The sequence below is a fragment of the Primulina tabacum genome, chromosome 11 (assembly GCF_025594145.1).
Source record: "Primulina tabacum isolate GXHZ01 chromosome 11, ASM2559414v2, whole genome shotgun sequence".
Lineage (NCBI taxonomy): Eukaryota > Viridiplantae > Streptophyta > Magnoliopsida > Lamiales > Gesneriaceae > Primulina > Primulina tabacum.
The window spans coordinates 5304492-5330623 of NC_134560.1; the positions used below are offsets into that span (position 1 = coordinate 5304492).

Consider the following 26132-nt stretch of genomic DNA (forward strand, 5'->3'; position numbering starts at 1 on the left):
AAATAGAATAATATTCAAATAGAATCATGCCACATAAAATTTTCGTCTATATCTTAATTAATATTAAAATTTACAATTATATGAATTTTTGTCAGTCAGATCCACAAGGAGTCCGGGCCAACTTGGGGAAAAAGAAAAGTAAAATAAAAAAAAAACGAAGACAAACTATAATTCAAGCATTTTTAACAGATCTTGATAAATTAGTTTGAAACAGATTCTTGGATTTGAACTCTAATACAATCCAAATTTGAACTAAGAAAACTTCAAAATTTTGAATTTAAAGCGTCTAAATATAGCTCAAGCTCAAATAGATCGTTGAACTAGAAGCCATACAATTCGATTGTATTCAACTCATCCTATGAGCAAATCACCAACAATCTCGAATTGATCCCCCTTGTGCACACGATGTGAAAAGGTTATTCGTTCCTCTCTCCAAGGAGGGAATCAAATATTTACTCTCTCCTCTCTTCCCCCATTGATACTGAAAACAGCATGATCCTGCTGCTGACATGCATAGAAAAAACTATAGTGGCATGAAGGATTTTGCTTTTACCCAGAGTTCAGATATCTTAGGAGATTTGCTGGATACAATGCCTCTGTAAAGGGATATTCTTACTCGTCACATCCCGCTCCATTTCACACCCACTAAACACAATTTTTCTTTCTCGTGAGATTCAGAGAGTAATATACTGCTATCCATCTGAAAGTAAGACACCAATAGATCGATTCTTAATTAATATTGTAAAGATACAAAATGCGAACCAATAAATTCTAAAATAATCTAAGGAAAGATACAATTATACCTCAAAGTTTCTGTTTTTCCTTCAGTTTCTTCACAAGTGATCATTCGAGTGCAAACAAATTCTAGGCAATCCTATCCACGGGATAACCAACGTAGTGAAAGTCTCCTATCTCAATATGCGTCCTGGATTCAGGATTAAGTTTCCACTTACCTTTCATGTAAAAGGAAGTCGCAACTTTACACCAAATCAGATTTCTGTCTCATCGCTTCCCACAATCAGTATTGTAACTTGCCATGAATTTCCCGCATCAGCAGGTCAGAGTTGTCAACGACAATCTTGCTTTCATGCACAATGTAACTGCATAATTCATGCTTCGGAGCTGGCCTGAATGATTTTAATTCTACAAGAGGATTAGTGATCACCGATGTATTGCATATCTCTTTTGCAGGCTGGACATGCTTCCACCAGAAATCAGACAATGCCATTTTCAAAACATACCAATATTCCTCATTGCGATATAACCTAAACAAACTACTGCCATGAACTGTCCAAACATACATGTCCATCCAATCTCGGTCCAGTATTTCCATTAAACCTTGAGCTTGGGGGATATAATAAAGTGGCACTCGTTTCCATGGGTAGGCACGGGTCATATCACCACCGAAAAATGGACATTTGATTTCAAGAACCCCGTGTGAAGGTAAGCCATAAATATAGCTATCAACAACTCCATCAGGAGAAGCTGCAAGCCAATTATCTTCAGGATTCTTTTTTCCATGGACCTGGAATTCAGGAAATGATATGGGATTTCCGGTTATTAACTTGTACCTTTCGAGAGCTTCCTCTTCCTTAATATTGCTCCAACACGTAGCTAAGTTACCAGAAAATGGTTCAATTAACCCAAGCTTCTCTAGCCACAACTTGATTCGTCCACGAGGCCATAAACCAACAGCCATGCCAAACGTACTCGCTGTTAGTTTATGTTTTCTCAGGTGTTGCCAATTTTTGAACCAATGCTGAAGCCCGTTGTCCTGAAGGATAGGGTGACTATCATCAGATAAGATTCCAGGAAAGCGACCAATCTGATTGCCACTGTACCTTCTGGTGCCGCAGTAGAATGGAGAAAGTACACCCTTCTTCAAGCTCTTGAAGTGCTTGTTACATAAAAAATATCCACCATGAGAAATAGGAGTATGCAACTTCTTCACTGCACAAGATTCATGTTAAAAGGGCCATAAACCACGTGTAGCTAAAAAAATAGAAGTAACTATGGTAATATCAGAACTAATACTAATGTTACTGTAATGAGCAGAGTTTAGCACTACTGGTTGCGATATTCAAAGATTTTGCTATCAAGTACAACATTTTGTATCCACAAATTTAATTTATATGAACAATAAATATCGGAAGTTTCATAGCATAGAACAGCCGAACATGCCTGTGCAACCATTGATGTCATATGCCACAATTTCTCATTAGTTTAGTTAAAATATGTTAAAATTTGAATTTTTGAGGCTTTATTTGTTCTTAACAACTCAATTGAGAAAAATAAAAGCCATTTTTATAGGCTAACCTCCTTGACGATGAATGCGGAGTCTCTGCATACAATAGCATTATTAAAAAGGGTAAAGGTCGAAAAAAAAAACAATGAATCACAATGATGATTTCCTATCTCAAGAGAAAGGTGTACACCAAATCAGCAATTCAATGAAATGGGTGGATATCTCGTAATATTTTAACATCTTAAAAAACAAAGAATCAAGTGAGCAAACAATCTTACTCAAAAGGGCATCGACATGAAACCAAGTAGCTGAGGCTAGCTCAATTCTCCAAACAGATGCTGCAAAAAGATTTTGAAAAAATACTTTCATTGTATATATAAGACAAAATAGATAGAATTAAAATATAACCAGTTTGAGACCTGAAGCACATCTAATGATATTTTATCAGATTCAAAGCCCAATTTAGCAAGTATTAGATACAATCAGCGAGCCTATTTCCCAGTGTCCCACAATCTTCCGCGCATCACTTCTTTCAAATTTTACTTAGCATTATCAGATCACTTCTTCTACTTCCCACGTACGAAGATATTCAAGTAATCTCATAAATTGCACTTGTCACTTCCATATTGAGTAGAAGTAAATGAAAACGTCGATAGAAAGAACAGAAGTAGCATTTGCTCTATTTCACCTGAAAAATTTTCTTACGCCAAGTTTTATTTAGAGCACCCAGTTAGTCATGTTCCACTGGTTTACAATGACATCATATCGGTAAAGCCTCACATTTAGAGTACCGATCCCTTCTGAAACAAAACAACTGTTCCAGATATTCATATAAAATGAAAATAAAATCCAAACTTTGTGTTTTTTAATAATGTAAAAGCTTGGCCCTCCAAAATTAATTCGTTGCTTCACAAATGAACCCCCTTCCCAAGCCTACTCCACACCACTCCTCAGATTAATTCACCCCTAAACTAAAAATAACACCAACCAAAACCTTTCAGAAGAATCCAAATCGAGGATAAGAAAAGCACTCTCATGGATCATATTTTGGATCATAATGAAAAAAAGGAAAAATTAAAATTATTAAAAAAAACTTTGGACTTACATTTACCATCATAAAAATTGGAATCAGCAGCTGAGTAGAAGAAGTCTGAGAATTTAGGAGCGAATTTGGGTGTGGGGTTTAACAGAGGATTTAAGGAGGAAGGAGAGCAGAACGGCTCTACAAATGCCGAGCTCTCAACCTATTCCCAGTTATTGGACTTGCTTGTCCCTTGAAATGCGATTTTGCCCTAAAGTCGCTTTTTTGAGATATGACACTAAATTAAAGTTGCTAAAAATGATAAATAATAAATATTAATATTCTAATACATTATCAATAAACTTTATAAAATTCCGTTCAAAAAATTTTAAAAAAAACCAATTCAAAAATGAAGGATAATTTTTTTTATAGACTCTGAACCAAAGTTCAACAAAAATGCAATTTGTTGGCTTGTTTTAATATACCAAACTTCATTTTCGTTTGCGATCTGGAGTGCGGGAACTTCAAAAGGTTTATTTTTTATCCGAATATGATGAAGATCACACTGATGATAAAAAATTATTTAAATAATAATTTAATATCTTAAAAAATTTAATTTAAAGATATTAATATAAAATGTAACTAAATATAATAAAAATTAATTTTAAAAAATCATTTAAATGCCAAGGGGTAGGTAGCCATCCACATGTCACTTTTTAGAGCACTGATTATATGACAACTGCTCGGTTTTAAACTTGGATCAGTGAGGCAAGACACGATTTCATTTTTCCCAGAAAACAGAAATAAAAAGCGCACAAAGTAAGCAAACACGCTTTTGTGGAAATTGCGGCTGAATACGAGAAGTTAATCGAATGGGAGTGATATTGGGAAGCTCAGGCTCAGCTGCATTCGTGTACCTCCCTCCTTCCCTCATTAGCAACACCCACCCAAATTCCTCCACTCTTTTCTCCTCGGAGGTAAAATTGTTAATTAAAAACTTATGATTTTGGGCTTTATTTGTTGTTTTGATGTTCCATTTTCCCCCTTATGGTAGATTGTTCTCTTTGTTATCGGTTTACCGATCAAATAAATGAAACAATCAATTTCACTTCTTCAGCCAAGGCAATTTGTGGTTTTTTAATTTCTCTCTAATTGATACAAAATCATTGTTAATTGTAAACGAGCCAAATTTTAGTTTAAAATGAATATGGTGTGTTTAGTGCATGTTCCATACTTTTCTTATCAAGAACATTCGCGTAAATACATCAAACCTTCATTGTGCGTGGTCCTTAGCATGGTTCGCCGGAACGGTTGCGGTGCTTGGAACGGCAACTACTGTTCCAGTTCCAATGTTATGCTGCGGAACGGTTGCGGCACACTTGTATAAAAAATTAATAAATTCAAAAAATTGGTAAAAAAATTTACATATAAATTATATCATATTAAAAAATAAAATATACGAAGTTATTACAAATTAATATATCAATACAAAACTATTTTACAATAATAGCACAATAAGAAAATACACACTAAAAATAATAACATACCAAAGCTAATACCATGAAGAGTGACGTGGAGGAGCGAAATCATTGTTATATTCTTCATCAGTATCTCGTAGATTAATTGATTTCGAACATTTGGATATTGACGTGATTGTCCATAGGGATATTGATTTCGAACATTTGGATATTGTGTAAGTTGACATTTTATTTCTCCACATAGATAACGTCCTTTGAGTTCTTTTATCCTACATGGCGTTTATGCCTACTTACCCAAAGAACCCAAGATTTCATACAAAAAATCCATTCTAGATTAATATCTTTAGTAGAAGGCGACAATTTGGAAATTACCATCTTGATAAATGATATTTATCTGTAAACTTTGAGATATTTAGCTGATAGGAATGAAGTTTTTTTCAAAGTATTGTGCTATGAGTGGCATTTTTAGTTGGCCACCTGTAGCTGTTTAAGGCCATGGACACAGTGATGCATAAATTCAATGCTCTAAGTCATTATTAATTTATTTTCTTTCATACGATATATGATATGTATGCTCTTGTATTATTATTCATGTTTAAATTCGATACATGATAAATATGTTTATGTTAAGGCTGTGCTTAATCGAGAACTAGGTATGACTGAATATTAAAACTGGATTTACAGGGGACCTGAAGGAAGTGGAGTGGAATTAATTGTACGTCATGGTCTGAGACAAGGCACTTATCCTTAATGTATGCTCTGATAGTATTTTTTGTATGAATTTGTATAGATTTAAAATTTAAGACCTTGAATAAAATATTTTCACACATAGCTTCTTTTTATTTTTTCCGTATTCTAATTTGTTACAATCCCTTAGCTTCTGCTTTTCAGACGAGAGAGAGTTTTACTGAATCCAGTGAAGTCGCGAGTATGCAAAACTCCTGGTTCGGGTGATGATGCCCCCCTAGTTGGATATATCAAGTTAACATTAGTCAACCAAAATGCTTCTGGTATTTTTTGTTGTTGAAGATGAATTATAAGTGTCTATTTGTGTGCACTCTACTCCAACTTTTCATGGTTAAATAACATTTCATATAAATTATAATTACCATTTAAAAAACCTTATTAATGCCTATGCACAAAGAATTGGAGTATTATCTCTTTTGGCTATCTTCAAAGTCTGGTTTCAATTGTCATATAATGTTCACAGGACATGCTTATCTTGGTAATTGGAAATGGTTTACTCACTAATTATATTCGACTCTAATACATTCCTTTCCATGCTGAATGTATTGGTAAATGCAACACTTTTCCGGTTTTGTTTTTCTCAAATTGTCATCATTCATACTTTTTAGGTGCTGTGAGAGAAGCGGTTGAAACATTGAGGGGAAGCAATGTGAATTCCTTCATATTGGACCTCCAAGATAATAGGTGACATGCCTTGAACATTCTTTTTTCCGCCATTTTCCCTGAGGTTGATCTTTTACTTGCTAAGTTTGTTGCAGTGATGGCCTTTTTCCTGAAGGAGTTGAAATTGCTAAAATTTGGTGAGTTTCTGGCAGAATTTAATCTTTCATAAGCGACATATGAACCTGAAATTTCTGCTATTAATGTTGAAAATCTTCCTTTTTTATTTTGTTATTGTCCTATATGGTCAATTTGAATATTTGTAGGCAGTGATTTAGTTGAATTTGTCAGGAAATTTTCCTACTTTTCGAAAATTTTGAACTTTTTATTCATCAGTGAGACATATCGTTGTCTGTTTATGAATTCATTTGGTTTCTAAGATTTGTGCTATGACAAACCTGTTGATAGTTAGAATTGATTTCTGATTCAAATTTGGCTTTAAAAAGTTTTCGTTGAGGATGTATTCTCAACTTCATGTGGCCTTTTTTGTACCTTTAAAGTTGAACTGCATCTCTGCCCTGAATGTTTTATTTTCAATATCAGTTATGTTACCTCTTTTAATCCCCGTAATCCATTTGTTTCATGATGCCAGAATTTTGTGATAAAATGGATGCTGCAGGACGGCTTCTTGCTGCTTTTTATTGCAATCAGGTTGGAGAAGGGAGTGATTGTGTATATTTGTGATAGTCGAGGTGTTTGTGATATTTATGACACAGATGGAAGTAACTCAGTGGCATCATCAGAACCCTTGGTAGTACTGGTAGCTGAGTTCTTCTCTAAACCATTCTTGATAGTATCAAAAGATGCACACGTGTTGCATGTGTTATTATTATTTTTAATTTGATCAAATAATACTAAACAATTCACACAAATTATTTTCAATTTAGAAGAGTTGTTCGATTTAAAAAAAGGATTTAAAAGGAAAATTTTGTTTAGATTTTTTTCTATGTAAAATATGAAGTAGCTTGAGAAAGTTTTAGTGGGTAAGAAAGGTAATTATGGAATTAAATATTTTGGTGTCTTTTAATGTAGTTACTGTAAGGGTCTCAACTTAATAATATAGTATAAATTATCTTTGCATTCAATCTAGAATCCTTCCATATGGCTTTTTATCCTTCCTCTGTGTCATGTGTCTATACAAATTGCAAGACTTATACTAATGGTATTCTGGGTTGACCACCTTGATGTAGCATGAGTACAAATCTTCTTCTGTGAAGAATCTTATCAATTAATCATATATTCAATTCAAAGCTTCACTGTTGATACTAACGGCTTTTTTTTATGAAATTTCTTCTGGACGATAGCATCTCTACTCCCCCTTCCTTTTCTTTCAAAATATTGGGATCTCTTTTCATATAATCTTGTATCTCAGGATATTTTTTTTCCCCGTTCTTCATATGGTTTAGTTTGCATTAATCTTGCTGTGCAGGTCAATAAAGGTACTGTAAGTGCCAGTGAAATTTTGGCCGGTGCTCTAAAGGACAACAAACGTGAGGTCCTTGTTGGAGAACCTACATATGGAAAAGGGTGACTATTTCATGATCCTTGTACCGTTGTTTTTAGTTTGTATATAAGGATATCTTTTGTGTTAATTTAAGGACGTTGATAATTTCCCAATTACCAAAATCTGCAGCAAAATACAATCAGTTATTGAGCTATACGACAGTTCTGGCTTGGCCATTACTGTCGCTCGTTACGAAACACTTGCCCACACTGATATCAATAAGGTCTCTCTCCATCTCCACATATCGCTCCATGTTAACATGGGGGTCGATCCTTAACAGTTAATAATGTGTGAAACTTTATTTATTTTGTTTTATCGAGGTTGGCATTATTCCGGATCATCCCATGCCGGTGTCGTTTCCAAAAGATGAAGATAGTTTATGTGGTTGCCTTCAGGATCCCACCTCTGCTTGTTATCTCAAGGGAGTCGAGTTACTCTCTAGATAAAATTTCTGGGTATTTTAATTTTGAGGGTTCGTTAATCTTTATTTTTTGGGCATCCATTTACGAAGTGGATAAGGAGAGTCTGAATTAATATGTACCCGTTGGCTTACACTCACGAGTGTTGAGGACGAGATCTTCAATTTCATGGCAAAAACTTGTGTGAGACAGTCTCACGGGTCATATTTTGTGAGACAGATTTTTATTTGGGTCATACATGAAAAAATATTACTTTTTATGCTAAGAGTATCACTTTTATTGCGAATATCGGTAGAGTTAACAGATAAAGATTAGTGAGACCATCTCACAAGAGACCTACTCTAATTTCATTTGGTGTCTTAAAATGTGTTATATTTTACTCAAACAAACCTTGTTTGCACAAAAATTATTAAAAATTAAATGTAAATACACCATGTATGAAGAATATACAACTAAATATTTGATAAAACATTTGATCAATTTATTTTTTTTTTGAAAAAATCAACAATAAATTATATTTCAAATACGATAAATGATTAAATCAATATGTTGATATTTTTTAGTTTAAAAGAACAGATTAATTGAATGTTTTGTCTGCGATTTATCGTATTTTCGTCACGTATTGTATTCATTACGTTTAATATTTAATAATTTGTGTAAATAAAGTTTGTCTAAACAAAATATTGATGATATGAAATACAAGTGTAACAAAAAATTTCGTCCAAACGTTTTTTCGGCTTTCGGGGTGTAAGGTGTCAAAAGCATAAATTTGGGATGTTATCTGGAAACGAACAAAACGATATCTCAAAAACCAACTGGAAGACTCAATATCAGGTAGTCTCGTGGCTAAAATAAATTTGAGAACCTTACTGATTGACATGTCCATTAACAACCATCTTTGAATGATGGTTTTCATTTCTAATACATAGAATAGGTCTCGCTAATATCCAAAATTTCCCAAGGTCTAATTTAACTCAATTCCTAAACAATTCATTTCCATATTTTTAATTGCCTTAGAAGCTTAAAGTTTCTTTCGAATGAACTTCGTTATTTCCTGGCTCATTTGAAAGCACTTCTCACTTGAATGAAACACTATGTTTAATGTTCATCTATGCTCTATATAGGACAAAACAAACAAACTTCTTATTAAAGATTGTGTGACTGGGTTAAGAGCACCTGAATTGGATTGGGCTACAATCAACTTTGCCACCAATAGATTTTTTCCCATTCAAATATGATCGGTAAAGGTCTAGGAGGTGCTTATTACGAGGTAATGTTCCTAGACTGGCTGTGTTTACTTTAAAGACAACCAGGTACAATTTACCCTGAGTTTATTGATAATATATATTTGTTTCTTTTGCTGCAGAGGCTGCGTTACCTACAAGACAGGTAATTGCATTTAAAAGGAGCTCACTTTCAGAGTATGGACACAATGAGTTCAAACTTGAAATTTACTTGCTATCCGAACTTCAGCACCCTAACCTGAAAACTATTAGGATATCTATTAGGATATACCATGCATGGCGCCGAAATGATATTAGCATATGAAATCAAGACCGAGGCAAGTCTACATGCCGTTCTATTTGGTTAATAATTCAGAAATTTGCATCATCTAACCCCTCACCTTTATGGTATCTCTTAAGTCAATGAATAACTTTTGGAGATTCCCAATTGTCATTCTTGCTGTGGTATTGAAATGGCTGTACAAAAACTAGTAGGACGTTATCAGCTTCCTTGAACACACAGCTTCAAAATCACCAGGGGGATTGCTGAAGGAATTCTCCGTCTTCACCATGATTTGGAGTCGAGAAAACTTTACAGTGACCTGAAACCCCACAATATTACATTGGAAACCGAGATGAATCCTAAAATTTCTTTTGATTTCGAAAATAAGCCCAGCAAAGATTTTCCCCTGGTGTTACGTGGTGATGGAAGATAAGTTTCCAAACTTATCTACTGTCTTATCTAATATAGCAATCACTTTAAGATAGAGAAATTACTGATGCTATTTTCGGTGAGTTATACGCGCAATGATTTTGTCTATGTGGAATGCAATTTGTGCCGCCAAATATCAGTATCATCGGACATTCATAGCCTGGTACATTAAGCATTGACAAATTTCCACCCAAACGTAGCAATTTAGTCAAATAATGCATACTACAACAGACAAATAAATAAATAAAATTGTACATATCCACAAAATCAAGAATACCACTAGAGGTAAACAATAAAGGTGATTCAAGTCCAAATCCAAATATTTAAATTGCTTTGCAGTCTCTCTTTTTGCTTCTCAAACCCTTTATTTTTTATGTTTTTCCAATGTACACGATGGGATGAGATTTCAGCTCTCCATATTCATTAATTTTCTACAATGGAACAAAGTGAACTTTACAGGGAATCAATTGAAACAACGCTACTCCATGGATTTAAGATCCATATGTCAAAAAGCAATGTACAATCATTTTAATATGAATTTAACTTATCATGGAAAGTAAGTATAGCAGCATAGGTAAACATATATGTGCATGTACATAATTGTCCCAAACTTTTCAGGCATGGAAGCTGTGGAATGAAGAGAAACCATTATATCTTATGGAAGCATCAACATGGATGTCAGGGTTTTCACAGGAGGAAGTTCTCAGATGCACTCGAGTTAGAGGCATCATTCAGTCATTGCAAGGTTACCATGAATTACAATTGGAGCTTAAAGAGACAGCGGCACAGAAAACTATTCACTCCACAAGTAGTAGCATTCACAAATGGGACTAATGCTTTGATATTAGCATGGATATTCATATGGCAAGACAAGATACAACCATAAAATAGGATAGTACAGTTCTTGTGTCCTTGTGCATAAAAAATGTGAGCGCTACTCTTATGCATAGCATGTATGTTGATGTAACACTAGAATACAATGAATTCAAGGCCAAAAAAGTTAAATTATTTACTGATTCTTGCGGCAACACTTTCCTGATGCCTGGCGACAGTTTATGCAGGTGATTGTTTAAAATTCCCAAGGATCGTCCAACGATGTTTTTCACATGTTCACTTAACCAGCAGAATCTATGACTTACAGGATTTTCTATTGATTCAGGAGGGCATGCTGACCCTATATTTGTTATCTGAACCCATTCTGCTCGTATCCATTGGTGATGAGAAAATTCTAAGTAAATTAATCCTGTGGGATAAGGAACCGGACAACAATAAATAAAGAGAATGAATTACAATATCTTTGTGTTTTTCATTGCTTTCTCTCCAAAACAAGGGATATATCCATTCCTTCTATCATTTGATTAGCTCAGACCTTAGTTGTATCAAGGCCATCCAAGCCAGCACTTATCGTGTACAATTGAAAAGAAATAATCAATCGATTAGACCGTGTTTCCAAATGTTTTTTTTGTCTTTTGAAGATCCCATGGCAAGACCCCTGCAGTTCCATATTACATATTATTTCCAACTCCATTAAGCAAGTTAAATGTGCCCGAATAACAAGTGAAAAACAATTATATACACAAGGGAAGTAGTAGCATGTTACCTTAAACTGGAGGTGAATGTTGAGAGAGTAAAAATGGTGGAAAAATAATTCCCTGAATCCTGGCTTTATTGAACTAATATACTGTAATTCCTGTAGATCAAGCCTAGTTTCTGTAGTTCCTGTAAGATAAAGCTTATCTTTGGGAGAATGTACAAATTTTGAGGACTTAAGTAAAAGACTCGAGAGTATCAAGTGATCTGCCAATTCCAAAGATGGCAACGGCTGAAACGGGCGGAACGTCAGCAACCTTGACGAGGTTCCGGGGTGGAACCGGAACGCAATTCGCGACGGTTTTGTTTTGAACTGTCGCTATTAGCGACGGTTTTATGTATGTAGCGACGGTTTTTATTCGTCGCCGATTTACATCGGCGACGGGTTTAATAACACCGTCGCTATAATTAGCGACGGTTTGACTAAAACCGTCGCCAAATTAAAATCGACGACGGTTGAGTCAAAACCATCGCTACATTTAGCGACGAATTTTCATAAAACCGTCGCAAATTCGAATCAGCGACGGATTTAATAATGCACGTATCTTTACTTTCTAGTACAAATAATGCAATTGTAGGTCCTATTGCACGTCGTATCTTTGCTTTGTAGTACAAATAATGCAATTTTGAGCACATGCATTGTTTGGATAAAACCGTCGCCAAATTAAATTTCTTATTTACATCAAATAATCTATTTAAATGATATTTATTTTAATTTTTATATTTCTAAATATTTTCCAAATTTTTTAATTTTTATATATTTATAATATTTTTTTTAAATACATGTCCCGCGACCGTTCCGTGAAATTTCATTGTAACTGGAACGGTAGCATCCGTTCCGATCTCCGCGACCGCGACCGCGACAGCGAACCATGCCGGTCATTGAAATATATACTAGCGCATTGCACGTAGTAAAACATTTAGTTGAAACCTAGTACCGAATCGATGTAAATGATCAAAGAACCTTAATCCAAGAACTCAAAAAAGGGAAAAATGGTGACCAGCAACCGCAGCAATAAAGGTGTACCACTTTCACTCGATCTCCAGCTCAACTCACTCTTCTCTTTATCAATAGCCTGCGATTCACTTAATTTTTGTGCTGGACTTCTCGAAGATCCTATACTAGGTTGCCCGCCAGTTTCTATCTCATCCCAACCACCATAATTAGCTATTTTATTGTCCATGTTATACTGCAAGACATCATTTTTCGAAAACCAAGAGGGATTTTCTTTCTTTCTTTTGATTTCCCCTTGGCTTCCAGCCCATACCCTGGCTTCCTCAGGTTTAACTTTCCTTGATGCACGAGAGCGATATCTTCTCTTTTTTGTGTCAGTATTTCGTTTTGATTTGTTTTTCCCCACATTTCGTATTCTCTGGAATGTAAATGCGAGAGTTGACTGTCCAACGGGAAGTGCTAGTGCCATGAGAAAAGCTTTAAGACCATTTGCCAGCAACAAAAATAAAATTATAGGAGGAAGCATCCATCCAAAGGATCGAAAAACCTGCACTGCCAAAAGAATTGAACTTCATCAACAAAAATATGATGGGATTTCCTATCGTTGGAACAAATAGGGTCTACCGTTGGAACAAATAGGGTCTACCAAGCAAATACCTACATCCGCAAGAAAGGAAAAAGTTGCAGAGGGAGAAATGTCACCTTCAAAATCCAGATGCTGTCGATATAATCTCGAAGAAGATTGGTCCACTGTTCAGTATCGTCATAAAACTCATCGTATGCCTCTTCTTCTTCATCGTTACGGTTGTAAGATTCGGCGTTGGAGTCCCATTGACGGGACCTGCAAAGTATAAGTGGCCATGAACGGAGGATATGATTATTGGACATGGGAATTAAGCGAAGAGGGTGAAAGTGGAAACGGGGATTTCTGAAATGCAGCAGCAGCAGAGTAGATTGGCATGAACATAGGTGGTGACGGAGAGCATAGGCCGCCGCCGCCATTGGTTCCAAGATCTTATCCACGATCTCTCTCTCTGGTTCCGCTATTATTATTATTATTTTATTTATTAATAATAATATTTTTATTTTTATCATTTAGTTAAAATAAGGAAAATGTGTTTCCACCAACAAAAAATCGACATAAGTCGTATGAATCTTATAAATATTAAGGAAAAAAATTATGAAAATTGTTAAAGAAGATAAAAATTAATGTCTAAAATGTAAACATCGAACTACAACTATTTTATTGTTAATTTCTGTTATATATATATATATATATATATATATATATATATATATAACTTGCATTAAAATTTTAGCATTTTATTAATATATATAATTATTAAAACAGACCATGACACCAAATTTAGTTACTCTAAGTGTCTCAAACTTAATAAAATAATAATATAGAAGTATATATATATATATATATTGTCCTTTGTCCCCTTAGAAAGAGATCATTTCAAAACAAAAAGGGTCAGATAAAAATATAGTAAATCTCAATTGTGATACAATAACCTAAAATTTTATAATGGCCAAAGTTTTGTTAGAACCTGGTGACAACTAACAGGTGTATTCGTTATGATTTATTTGGATAACGTGATTTCTGAGAATTTATCTGACATGTATCAAATGATTGCATACTCATAAAAAAATAAAATAAAATAAAAATTTAAATCTACGTCATCAAAATTTTGGTTTTTGTTTCTTGGTCCAGGTTTAGCCTAACTAAGCTATATTGGGCCTTCTTCTATTGAATTTGAGCCCATCAAAAGGCCCAATCAAATATTTCGCATTTGTCACCAATCTCTTCACAGATTCTAGACCGAACAGCTCATAGAAAGCTAGGAAGGGCATGAAAACTCAAGCGATGGACTATTTCGGCGAGACAGAGGATCATAGCGGCGGCGTGACGGTGGCGATGGACGTCGACGATGTTGATTCATCTCTAGATCTCTTCGGAGAAGGCCCTATCGCGCTGGATCTTCACCGCCTCGCCGACGCCGACTTCTTCAATTCCTTCGAAGATGACTTCGATGATGAAGACATCAACTGATGCGTCGTGTATGCAATGAAATCCCTATCTTTCTAGCACTAATTACTATCCACACTATTTGTAAGACAAATTTGTGAAAATACCATGCGTTGGTTCGTAATTAAGTTGTGATTAAAAAGTTTTTTCATTGTCGTGTTGGTTTGATTGTTGAGGCTTAGAATTTAGTGTGTGAAATGAAAATACAAGGAATTTTTTTATTTTCCAGGTTTTTGCTCAAACTCACCATTACGAACTATCGATTCAAAGGATTTTTTTGGTGTTGAGCAAATGGGTAATTACTTCAGTATCTGATTCATTGGCCTGTCTGCATTGAATTTGGAATTTTTTTGTCCCCATAAGCCGGATTCTTTTATGGGCTTGTTTTGTTGTCTCTCCATGGCTGCAATAGGATCTATGTATGATTCGCATTTCACACTTCAAATATTGCTGGATTTGCTGATAAAAACAACTTTACCAATCTAAAGTTTGTCAAGTTTCTTAAAAACACAGGAAGTTGAATCTTTGAATTTATTCGGAATGGTACCGTCAAATCTTTTTGGGAGCCGATTAATCTGTGGAAGATTAGGAAATTATTAGGGATTTGGTTGAAAAGGGCAGGCCTTTGTCATAAAAAAAAAATGCATATGCTTCCATGAGCAGAACTATGGAAGATTTTGGAAGACACCATGGTTTGCATGATCTTTTGCATTCGGGATCTTGAAAGATTGTCGTCTTCCTTCATGCTTGATCATGGGGAAGCAAGAGAAATGGTGATTCCATGTTGATTTTACTAGTTTATTTATTAGTTTCAAGGAGAAGAACTCCCGGATAAATACGTCCATTAGAAATTTAGTTCTTCAGTCATGAAACTTTTTATTGACATCACCGAGGTCATAATAGAACAATAAAAAATCCAAAACACCTCAATGCATTCACACTACTTTTATATTCAAACTGGTCAGAGGAAGAGGATGGCTATAACTTGAGTGCCAGAAATTCTCCAGTTTCTTGTGCAAGTGAATCTCTCGAACTTTTCTTATCGACATCATTTATTAACGTTCAATTAAAGAACCAACCACAGAGGATGAGGTACACTGATTAAAATTTCTATCTTAGCAACATTGTCTGCTCGAACAATATGCATTCGACATATTTAGTTTTGGTCAAGGAAACCTTGTTAATGAGACCTAGTTGAGTTAACTTAGTACTCAAGAATTGGAAATTTATATGCATGAATCTTCGGGCTCATCGATAATCAGGCCTATTTTTGATCGAACCACATCATAGAAAAATTGAGTATAATAATACAGCACCAATTTGTTACCGATGGAGGTCTTACCTTACAACTACAGCTCATGTAAGTTCCGTATGGATTGCTTGAGTTATGTATGCTAGGCTGGAAGACCTGTGAAAAATAAATGTGATTGTGCCTTTATATATATTCAAACTGACAGCTAAAATCTCATTTAGTATCCAAACATGTCTTCATATCATGATAAAAAAACGTAGAAAGTCAAACAGTTGGTTCTATTTATAGTCGAAACATACTGAAGAAAGAAGAAATTCAAAGAAATTGGTTTTGTTTATAGTTAATGAAAATGAAAAGCGAAACACTTTGTGTAATTTTTCAACTGATCAACATTTCTTGATGATCTGTAACTTTAGGTCAACCAGTAACCAGAAGCTGGAAAGATAGGCAATACATTTACTTCATATTTTCAAGCAATATCGAACTAGAAAGTGCCTATTTGCAAGTTAGCAGTATTGGCGATGATAGCTGAAAAGATCTGTACATGGCAACGAACTATTCCCAACTTCTGTACATGCAAGGGCTTGTCACTTGTCCATTCGGATGTAGTGCATCAAGCTGCAGATACACTAGCAACGTCAGACCTCGAGTGATGGTAGCCTACCTGGAGAAAAAGAAGTTTCGTGTTTTAATGCTAAATCCCATGTGCGGCTATGAATTTGTGGAACGGAATTGAACGAATAAATCACAACTTTCACTTCATGAATTCCATGTCTAGACTATTCAAATTTTATATATATATTTTTTAGAACAAATATATTTTTATAAAGCATTGTCTGTGTCGCATCGCTCTGTTTTTGGAACCCAATTTCCAAGAGAATACATACGAACACAGATACCATTGTTTTTATTTTAATTCATAGCGTGTCTGACAGATAGGTTTGTAGATATATGCATCTTATGGATAGACATCAAGTACAACGAAAACCAGAACGAGAATGGCATTCAACGTTCATATATTTAAAAAAGTGAAAGACTGACCATAATCCAGCAGCATAGCCCTTCGTTTAAGGCTTTCACTCAACAAAAATCAGCCTCCTATTGTATATGCCGGAACCTTCAACCAAGAAACCAAAAGTCGATGTAAGCATTTGAATATAATCAATACTACACACAATAAGAACATTTATTGATATATCTGTAAAGCTAGAAGAATATCCCGAGGAAGTTGCAAAGGGTGATTAACAATTATGAAGTTAGACAAGGCTAGATGCACCTACATCTCAATTCTCGAGCAAGGCTTTCCTTTGATAAGTCAAGTTTGATGAGCAGGTATGATTGTATCATCATTAAGAAAGAATGCTTATATAATCATAATATGACAATTAATTACTGATTAAAAGCACAACCCACTAAATTTTTTTAGCGATCCTCCCTCGTTCATTAACCTTGGCTTAGTTCACCACGAGTAGTACATTTATTTCATTGAGACGTATGTTTAAAAACAGCAGGAGAATAGTCAAAGGAGTGCAACAATAAAGCTTCCCATACCTCAAACATGTTGTAATCAGGAATGGAGGATACTTCACCATTAAATTCGTGGGATATATCACACTGAAGAATCCTAAGCTTTCCTTCCTGCAACATTTTAAAGAAAACAACCATTAGAGACTACTAAAGAAGATCTGAAACGCCAAAAAGTGGACACACTTGTTTAACCTACCTTGGTTCCATATACAAAGCCACCACCAACTGCAGGATGGAAACAGGCTACATTAACCTCATCTTCTGCACTGGGAAGAACCGTCACAAGTTCCATATCGGAAATTCTATAGATCTGCAAGATAAAATTAGATTCTTAGCAGTGTGTAAGAGATATAGAAAAATAAAATTGCACCACAAAAGCGTTCCGCAAATACTTTGTATATCTTAAACTGAACATAGTAATCAAACAGAAATGCAATACACACTTTTTCTCATCACCAAGTTGTCCGTATACCTCAACAAGTGTGAATCACGACAATTGAGCAATTTTAGATGATCAACAAAAGGCATTAGTTTCCAAGTTATTACTCCTACATATGCCACTCAAACATTCATTTTTTCTGATAATAACCATGCATCTCCTCTTCCCCCAACCCCATCCTCCGCAGCCTCCGCCAAATAAAAATAATTAAGTGCAACCAGAAGCTGTCTCAGCTTCACAGTCCCGTGCCCCAGTTTCCTGATACTATCATGGGGAATTGGGATTTCTATCATCATCCAAGGAGCATTGAAATCATGGTCCATGAATTGATGATACCATATCAGCTGTGACCTTAGGGCCAAGGTACTTCAATGGCTTTTGGCCAGGGACCAGGGTTTTCAGACTATTTATGTAGTGACAAAAGTCGTGGTATCTCTCCATTCTAATATCCAAATATTTTCACTGGTAATTACTTAGAGAACAAAGAAGCAACTTTACACCAATATAGGAATGACTTTTCAAAAAGAATTAACAAGGAAGTTATAATGAATAAGCACCCAATTAACAGGGAACATTATAATTAACTGGTAATATGCACAGAATTAGTAGAAATTAGAATATGCACACGTATCTAACCTCCAGGATAGTATAAATTGGCATTGTCTGATCTCCATCAATAACGACACTTTTAAGAAGGGAACTGTGGCGCCGACCGTAGGCAAGTAGCAGATGCTCTGATGTAGGAGAGAACTACAATTGCAAAAAGACTTGCAATCAATTGTCCAAATTGTTAACACTTATTAACAATTTGGCAACTAAGCAAACAATTATGATGTCTGAACAATATTCAAAAAGCACAATACCCAGTAACTCCAATCTTCATGACAAAGCTATATTGGATATCTACCATCAGGCCAAGGATCAATCTACCAACATGATGTTCCTAAATGAAGCAAAATCTTTTGCCAAAATGATAGATGGTGAATAGCTATGTACAGTGTTCCACATAATATAGTGCCATTCTGCTGCACAAATGAAATATATCTGCTCTACAAATATCCTTTTTCTCATTCACCTCGCCAGTCCAAATCTTTCAATTAGTACATTTCATTACCAATCCAGCATCAACCAGCATACGAAAGACCCAAAAAATAATAATTTAAAATATGATCAAAACACTTAACTATCACAATATAGTTTTAAATGCCTTTATTCGGTGAACATTTCAATTTTCTAACTTTATATGAAATGTCCACAGAATCAGTTACGAATACAAGAATAACAAATGCCTTTATATAAAAGGTTGTTTAAAACAATCAACAATGCCCAAAATTTAGAGATAAATTGAAACACCTCCACCAATTTCCAGATCAAGATGCAAAATAATGTGTTGCTGAATATAGCAACTTTAAATAATATAATGTGGAAAAGGGAATTCACAACTTCTTGAATGGTGTAGAATTCTCCAACTAGCAGTTAAAAACTGAAAGTCTTTTAAGCTGAAAACGAAACCAATAAGAAACAGCTACATCATCCTTTCAAATAAATAAATGCAGTCATGTAAAACGAATATGAAGAGCAATTCCAAAAGTAGGTAAAAACAAAAAGAAAAATTATAGAGAGGTCATTCCCAATTTTAGAGTTAGGATTTACTTTCAGAACTGCGGCACCACTTAATCACAAATATTCCAAGAGTATTGCCCTTGATTCTATAATGTCCGCACTCGATCTATTTTAGTTTTTAATGGGTGAACATGCCATTTTGATTTATACAATGTAAGGAAAATCGGACGAAGTTATCATACAAATTTTCCTTCACGGGTGGAAATTCTTCCTCCACGTGAAAAAGACGATTATATGGTTTTTACTACAATTAACAGGATATGCACTATCACACAAACTATCTAAACTTAGTTATTCATTCAATAAAATGAAACGAGCATTACAATGCTATGAAATCAATACCTTAAGTTTCAGCAATAAAACTAACCTGTATTGAAGTCAAACAATGAGCAGCTCTGATAGCTCGAGATGCTAGAACTGAGCCAAAACTACATAAGCAGAAAAAGTACCATTTTAAACAAAAGAGTAACCTTTTAGAAAGCTGGAGGCTAGGTAGATATTTTGAGACTCACGCAGCTGCTTCAAGGGAATAAATCCTTAGCTCATACACAACTTGGTGTGCTAAAACTGGATGCCCAGTTGGAGATGTTGAAGCTTCTGTTACATCATGCCGAACATGGCCTTGGAACCCTGGATCCGCTTCCATGTTTGGCAGGATACACGCCACACAGACAGCTAAAAATCTTCCACATGGTGAAAAATGTGCACCCATTTCACTACAAGAATGTATCTTACAAGTCAACATTTGGAGAGAAGCAGAGAAGAGACATGAATGAAAGAGGGCGGCACAAAAAATGGTGATGAAGATTAATAGTTCACATATTGAGTTTATCATGGCATCATGAATTTAAAGTCCTAGAAGTCCTCGAAAACTTCAATAAAGTAATTATGTCGATTCATTTAATAAAACTGACAGTCAATTATCAAACTACAAGGAAACAACAATATAGATACCACTAGTAAAGTGATGCGTACCTACAGAGTACAGCATGGGGAATCGTTAAGAGACATTGTTTTGTATCAAGAGGAGCGCAAGGATTTTTCACATCATGAGACCATATTCTAAGTTTCACTGTGCAAGGTAATTCGGCAGCTGCAGCTGCAGCTAGAGATATGGCTACCTCGGATTGCACTTGATTCATGAAAGGTTGTGAATTGCTCTGGTCTGATGGAATACGGTTAAAAGCAGCAACATCACTAGATCCAACTGTTGGTATCGTGCGAGACCGTGAGGACCGGTGGCGTGAACCTGATCTACTAGAAACCCTTGACGTGCCAACATTGTTTGGAATTACCAGAGGAACAATCGATGATGGGTTCCCCATTGCACTATAGGAAGACAAACCTTCACTAGCGCCTCCATTTTGTGGGGGCAACGCAGGTTGGCCAGCTTGAGTTTGACCAATAAACCAGCCTTGCAAAAATGGAATCTCCCAATATGCTGAGTCACCAATTGGAAAAAAAGGATTGCTTGTCTCTTCGGCCTGCATATCTGACTCCATTGCAGCCACTGCAGGCTGAGAAACAGCATCATCCATTTCCCTTGTTAAGGAATTATTTTGCACATCTTGTCGCACAGGAGAACTACTCGATTCGATCGGAGACAATACAAGTTCATACCGTCCAGAAGGAGTTGAAAAGGTGAGAAGCCGCACAGAGGCAGAAGAATCCAACATCTGTTGTGAAGCATTAGGGTTTGCATCCCCATTATTCTGCTGGGAAGGTGACATTCCGTCACGTCGACCAATCGACGGCCAAAGCAAAAATGGTATAGACATAATTGGTGGTTCATTTCCAGAATTTGATCTATAAGAAGAGTGAGTATCTGCCAAATATATAGTAGGAGGGGGGTAGCGCAAGTATCCAGGGGAAGTTGCAAGTGTCATTGAAGGGTCTGATGAGTCAAGATCGTTGACCTGTAAAGAGCAACATCATATGACTTACGAAAATCATAATAAAATTTCTAGGCATGCCAGAATGGCAGAATCAATACCTCAGCAGTAAGAAGAAATGGCGCAGCATGTGGGTGGAAGTGCACAGCACGGAGTGAACGGCATGTCCTCAGTATAATCCTTGGCGAGGAAGCCTCCCCTCTCCTATTGTAGTGCCATATATAGAGCTGCCCCAAAAACAAAGTCAACATATCATAGCCATTCAAGACTAGACCCGAGGGCAATTGCTACAATCTGAAATTCTAACCTTGCGGCCTGAAGCTACAGCCAAAATTTCCCCTTGGGCATGGAAGGCAATTGAAGCTATTGGGCGATCTGAATGAAGGGACATTTTACAAGCTATATTAGCGGTGTTCAAATTAACAAAATAGAAAAACACTATTCTTTATTCTGAAGGTCATGGATTACAAAAGTCGCGTGATCCAATACAATCTGCAGATTTTGCATCCCATAATCGAACTTCATGGTCCAAACTTCCACTTGCAAGAACTTCTGGATGGAGCGGATGGAATCTCACCTGCAGAAATTAAATGATGAACATTTGTTCAAGTTAGAGCCAAAGAATAGCTCAGAATATAAACCATTCTCTTAAATAACAACGATGATGATAATAATAATCTACTTTTACCACCAAGCACAGGTCAATATAAAAGTTTGAACTTCATTCCACCCTTCCATCGATAACTTTATTCAGTAAAGAACCACAACATTATCCCACAAACATTATCGGATCATATTTCACAACAGTATACTTACCACCCAAGGTGTCCTCCGATGACCACTCAACACCTTTAAGCATTTTCCAGTTTGATAGTCGATTATCTTGACCGTATGATCTCCACTGCCAACATTAAAAGCAATGGAAACATTAAAAAATACAGTTAAATTTGGAAACAAACATATGCAATAGAGACAGATAGAAAAAATGAAATGGAGAAACTAACTGGGTAGAAGCAAGTGTCCTTCCATCGGCACTGAAGGCTGCTGCAATGGTAGACCTTGGTGGAGGTAGTAGAGGGCAATACCTGGCTGATAAACGTAACAATGACTCTGCCTCAGCCCTGGGGTTCAGATAATGATTTTAAAACAAGATAATCACTGATACAGCAAAGACCAAACAAAACAAAACAAAAGAAGATAATACCATGAAAAAAGCTCCTGTTTCGCATCTTTAGCTATTTCACATTTGATTCCCGAGAAATCAGTATGACTTGATGCCTTGCCCCATAATATTTTTGGAGTCCGTTTTGTTCGAGGAGATACCTCCCTTCGAGCTAATAAGTTATATACATTACTGCAAATAAATATAGCATGTCAAATACAATGAGCATTCCCATTCAAGCACATGCCACAAAGTCTTACAATATTTGTTCTATTTTGTACAGAATATAAGAATTCGTAACCATATAGTTATCACAAAATAGCAGTAATAAGATTTTGACTAAAGAAATCCCAAATAAAAACCTAGAATGGCTCATCCAGAAAATTAATATTTAATCTAATCAGAGACCAGGTAGCTGAATAAAAACAGATTATATAAACAAAATCTATGTAATGTCAGACAATCACATTTTAGGAAAGGCCAAATTGGTGAAAAAACAAGAACTATGTGCATTAAATAAGGACAACTGTAAGACGGTCGTCACATTCTGTTTTCAAATCAAAACATAAATGAAAATTTTGTCACATAAGACCCAACTCCAAATATACCACGTGTAGAAAGTAATATCAGTGTATCACTGATCAAATACAGCTAATTCGTGTTTTGACACCTTCGAAAACGACATAAAATTGTAGCGTTTAGGGCGTTTGTCCCTATAACTAATAAAATAAAGAGCAACTAAAAATGGAAAAAAGGAAAACCATAATCTGAAACGAGACGCATAAAAAGTCGTCATCCAAAAATCTAAAACCAATAACTATTTCATTTTACAAAACCTATCATTAATTGCCGGGCACCAAATTAATGCAGATTGCAGGTTAATTTGAATTTCAGCGCACAGTGTTTATGTTCATGCAACATTAGCATCATTCCATTTATAAAATTAAAATTAACAAACATCTCTCACGTGATATATATTATTTAGTAAAAGCTAATCAAGAAGCAAATGAAAGTAACTTTGAACATCTGACCTAACTCTCTATTCTATTTCAAAAAACTATCACAGTTAACTTATGAAAGGTTTAAACATAAGCTAACGCAAGCCTATTTTACTACATTTTTTTTCTTTAAAAAGGAATCCAGCATAAGGCACTTAAAAATTATGAACACGTGCACGTAACTCGACACCAGCCACTCAACATTGAGCTTACCTCAATTCGAGAATGAAATTATAAAATTAGAATAAAATTCAGCACAGAAAACAATGACTTTATATAATAAACTCCGCATCTATGCGTACAGGAATTATGCCAAATTGTTGTGAAATCAGGGCATAAAGTTCGAACCTTTGTCTCGAATTCGATTGCTGGGAATGACCCTCTGGGGGAGTCACCTGTCTCTGCGGCGGCTGAAAATTTGACGACGATTGTGCGGTGAGGGAGGCTGAATTATCGGGCCACGTGAACAATGACGTCATGATACAGCGCAATATACAATTAAAATCAACAATTCAACAGATAAATTCGTCCAAAAAAATGTAAACGATTCTCTGCCATGTGCGAAGCTTTGAAAATTGGAGAATTGGAGGTTTTATATATACAAGCGAATTACGCCAATAGACCGAGAAATTCCCTTGTAATTTTTCAGAATTAACAGGGAGGGTGTGGCGGAGGAGATCTGGGAGGCGGGGACTGATTGGGGAGAGAATTTTTAGGGGAGAAGATGGGCAAAGCAACCGGGGTTGAAAGCAGTGGGGTTATGAATATTTTCCGCCAATGAGACAGCAATAAATTTTATGCCACGATTTGACGGAAATGCCCTTTATAGATTTATATACAATGCTTCATAATTTTGTATTAAAAAATAAAGATGTTTTATGGGCAAAACCTTAGTTTCATTTAGACTTTACTATTTTATCAATCAAAAGTTAGTTTAAACTCTCTGCTTTATTTCAAATTTTGCAAAATCGTCTATTAGCCCTCTTTTTATGTACATGGTGTTGTTATACCGATAAAGTTTGCCCAAAAGCATAGGGCTACGAACCTATATACCATTAATATGAGAGGTATATATATAGTTCATATTGCTTTCATATGATAAGCTAAACATTTTACTTTTTTGACCAGAATGTTATCGGGTTGTATTCGTCGGGTTTTACATACTGATCCTTACATAATAACCACACAGTCTTAACATATGGTTTCTGACGTAAATCCCTTCAACAACACTTAGCAGCACCATGTATTGTTTCTTATCTCATTGTATATCGTAAAAAAGTTTAATTTTGAAAATAATACATGAGAGGATAAGTAAGTCTTGGTTCTTTTATTCAAATATACAACTTATTATATACATAGTAACTTCTTGTAAAGGAAGAGAATTTTGTTTAGCTACTAATTGTAGCTGTAATTACAACCCACATATGAAATATTACAAATTTTATTTTGAAAGAAAAATAAAGAGATTCAATTATATCTTCATTTTCCTTATATCTTGATATATTAGAAGTCTTATTGAATTTGAAATATGGACTTCGGACTTGTTTAGCAACATCAATTAATATTTCTTTCATCTTAATCATTTTACATAAGATTAAGATCTCTTGATCTTAATGTTTGTTCGATCACTTGATGCCAACAAAGATCCCTTTCGACCACTTGAAATGGAGAAAAAATCGTTGGTCTAGAAATATCATATTTAAGTGCGATTAGAACATTATCATATCTCGCAAATTGTACTCGATCAAATATAAGATTTTTTGTTAATATTTTAGCAAGATATAACTTATGAGTTATGTCCAACCTTGAGACATTGGAATGATGTAAAATACATATTTCGTTAACTTCGTGGTACAATTGATATGAGATTATTTTATTCAACAAAATCAAAGTTTCTTTTGTTAGATATGCAGATGCATGATATCTTTTTGATCCACATAAAGATAAATCTCAGACGGATTGTGTGTTTACATGAAGAGACAACACTATTTCATGAAAGTCGCTGAAGCAATCATTAACATCGACGCTTCAAATCACTTTGAGATCATTGCAATACATGAAGTAAGTCGTGAGTGTGTAGTTGAGATCCATGACACAATATATTCAAGAATTGTGTAGGTTGCCAACAAAGATAGCCCGATAGTAATATTCGAAGATAATGCTGCATGCATTGCACAGTTAAAAAGAAGCTATATCAAAGGTGATAGAACAAAACATATTTCACCAAAATTCATCTATACACACGAGCTTCAAAAAAATGGTGATATTAGCATCCATCAAATTCGCTCAAGTGACAATGTAGCTGACTTATTCACAAAACATTGCCAATTTCAACATTCAAGAAATTGGTTCACAAGATAAGGATGCATCAGTTGAAGGATCTTAGATGGTTGAGATCAGGTGGAGTATCTATTGTTATACCTTTTTTTTTTTTCCTTCGTTTAAGTTTTTCCTCATTGAGTTTTACTGACAAGGTTTTAATGAAGCAACATTTGCGCCCCCACATCTCTTAAAAATAATTTGTTGAGTCGATAATCATATAAAGTAGAGCGTTTTAGATAAAGTGTTGTAGATAATTATTGAGATAATATATATATATATATATATATATATATATATATATATATTCATGTTATGAACTATTCAAACTTCG

General features: G+C 35.2%; 3 protein-coding genes and 1 pseudogene across 11 annotated transcripts; 1 reads left to right on the plus strand and 3 right to left on the minus strand.

Moving 5' to 3' along the window:
• Positions 1-163: 163 nt before the first annotated feature.
• Positions 164-3974, minus strand: LOC142519561 (uncharacterized). The gene is made up of 6 exons (XM_075622606.1): positions 3951-3974; positions 3351-3489; positions 2524-2583; positions 1842-1897; positions 804-1774; positions 164-700 (listed from the first exon to the last, which is right to left on the minus strand). The coding sequence occupies exons 1-5, from the start codon at positions 3972-3974 to the stop codon at positions 1019-1021; spliced, it is 1035 nt and encodes a 344-aa protein (XP_075478721.1). The 3' UTR covers positions 164-700; positions 804-1018.
• A 95-nt stretch (positions 3975-4069) lies between these two features.
• LOC142517962 (uncharacterized) lies at positions 4070-13623 on the minus strand. Of its 7 annotated transcripts, none has more exons than XR_012813439.1 (5): positions 13257-13623; positions 12564-13106; positions 11023-11806; positions 9277-10169; positions 4070-4187 (listed from the first exon to the last, which is right to left on the minus strand). XR_012813439.1 is itself a non-coding variant. In XM_075620500.1 (3 exons), the coding sequence occupies exons 1-2, from the start codon at positions 13554-13556 to the stop codon at positions 12565-12567; spliced, it is 837 nt and encodes a 278-aa protein (XP_075476615.1). In that variant the 5' UTR covers positions 13557-13608; the 3' UTR covers positions 9277-10169; position 12564. The 7 variants fall into 7 exon arrangements, 3 of the variants coding, with proteins under 3 accessions (XP_075476615.1, XP_075476614.1, XP_075476613.1); XR_012813437.1 differs by having other exon boundaries at positions 4083-4187; positions 11610-11728; positions 12564-13101; positions 13257-13608; XR_012813438.1 differs by lacking the exon at positions 4070-4187 and having other exon boundaries at positions 9277-9899; positions 11610-11728; positions 12564-13101; positions 13257-13608.
• Positions 4139-8258, plus strand: LOC142519562 (carboxyl-terminal-processing peptidase 2, chloroplastic-like; annotated as a pseudogene).
• Positions 13624-15780: 2157 nt separating the features above from the next.
• Positions 15781-24244, minus strand: LOC142517747 (uncharacterized). Of its 3 annotated transcripts, none has more exons than XR_012813365.1 (15): positions 23828-24244; positions 22524-22673; positions 22324-22440; positions 22136-22220; positions 21788-21896; positions 21627-21694; positions 21421-21546; positions 20403-21343; positions 19940-20143; positions 19795-19855; positions 18441-18554; positions 17562-17675; positions 17390-17476; positions 16876-16955; positions 15781-16498 (listed from the first exon to the last, which is right to left on the minus strand). XR_012813365.1 is itself a non-coding variant. In XM_075620151.1 (15 exons), exons 1-14 carry the CDS (start codon positions 23956-23958, stop codon positions 16929-16931), a joined length of 2334 nt encoding a protein of 777 aa, XP_075476266.1. In that variant the 5' UTR covers positions 23959-24244; the 3' UTR covers positions 15781-16456; positions 16880-16928. The 3 variants fall into 3 exon arrangements, 2 of the variants coding, with proteins under 2 accessions (XP_075476266.1, XP_075476265.1); XM_075620151.1 differs by having other exon boundaries at positions 15781-16456; positions 16880-16955; XM_075620150.1 differs by having other exon boundaries at positions 15781-16502; positions 16880-16955.
• Positions 24245-26132: the final 1888 nt, after the last annotated feature.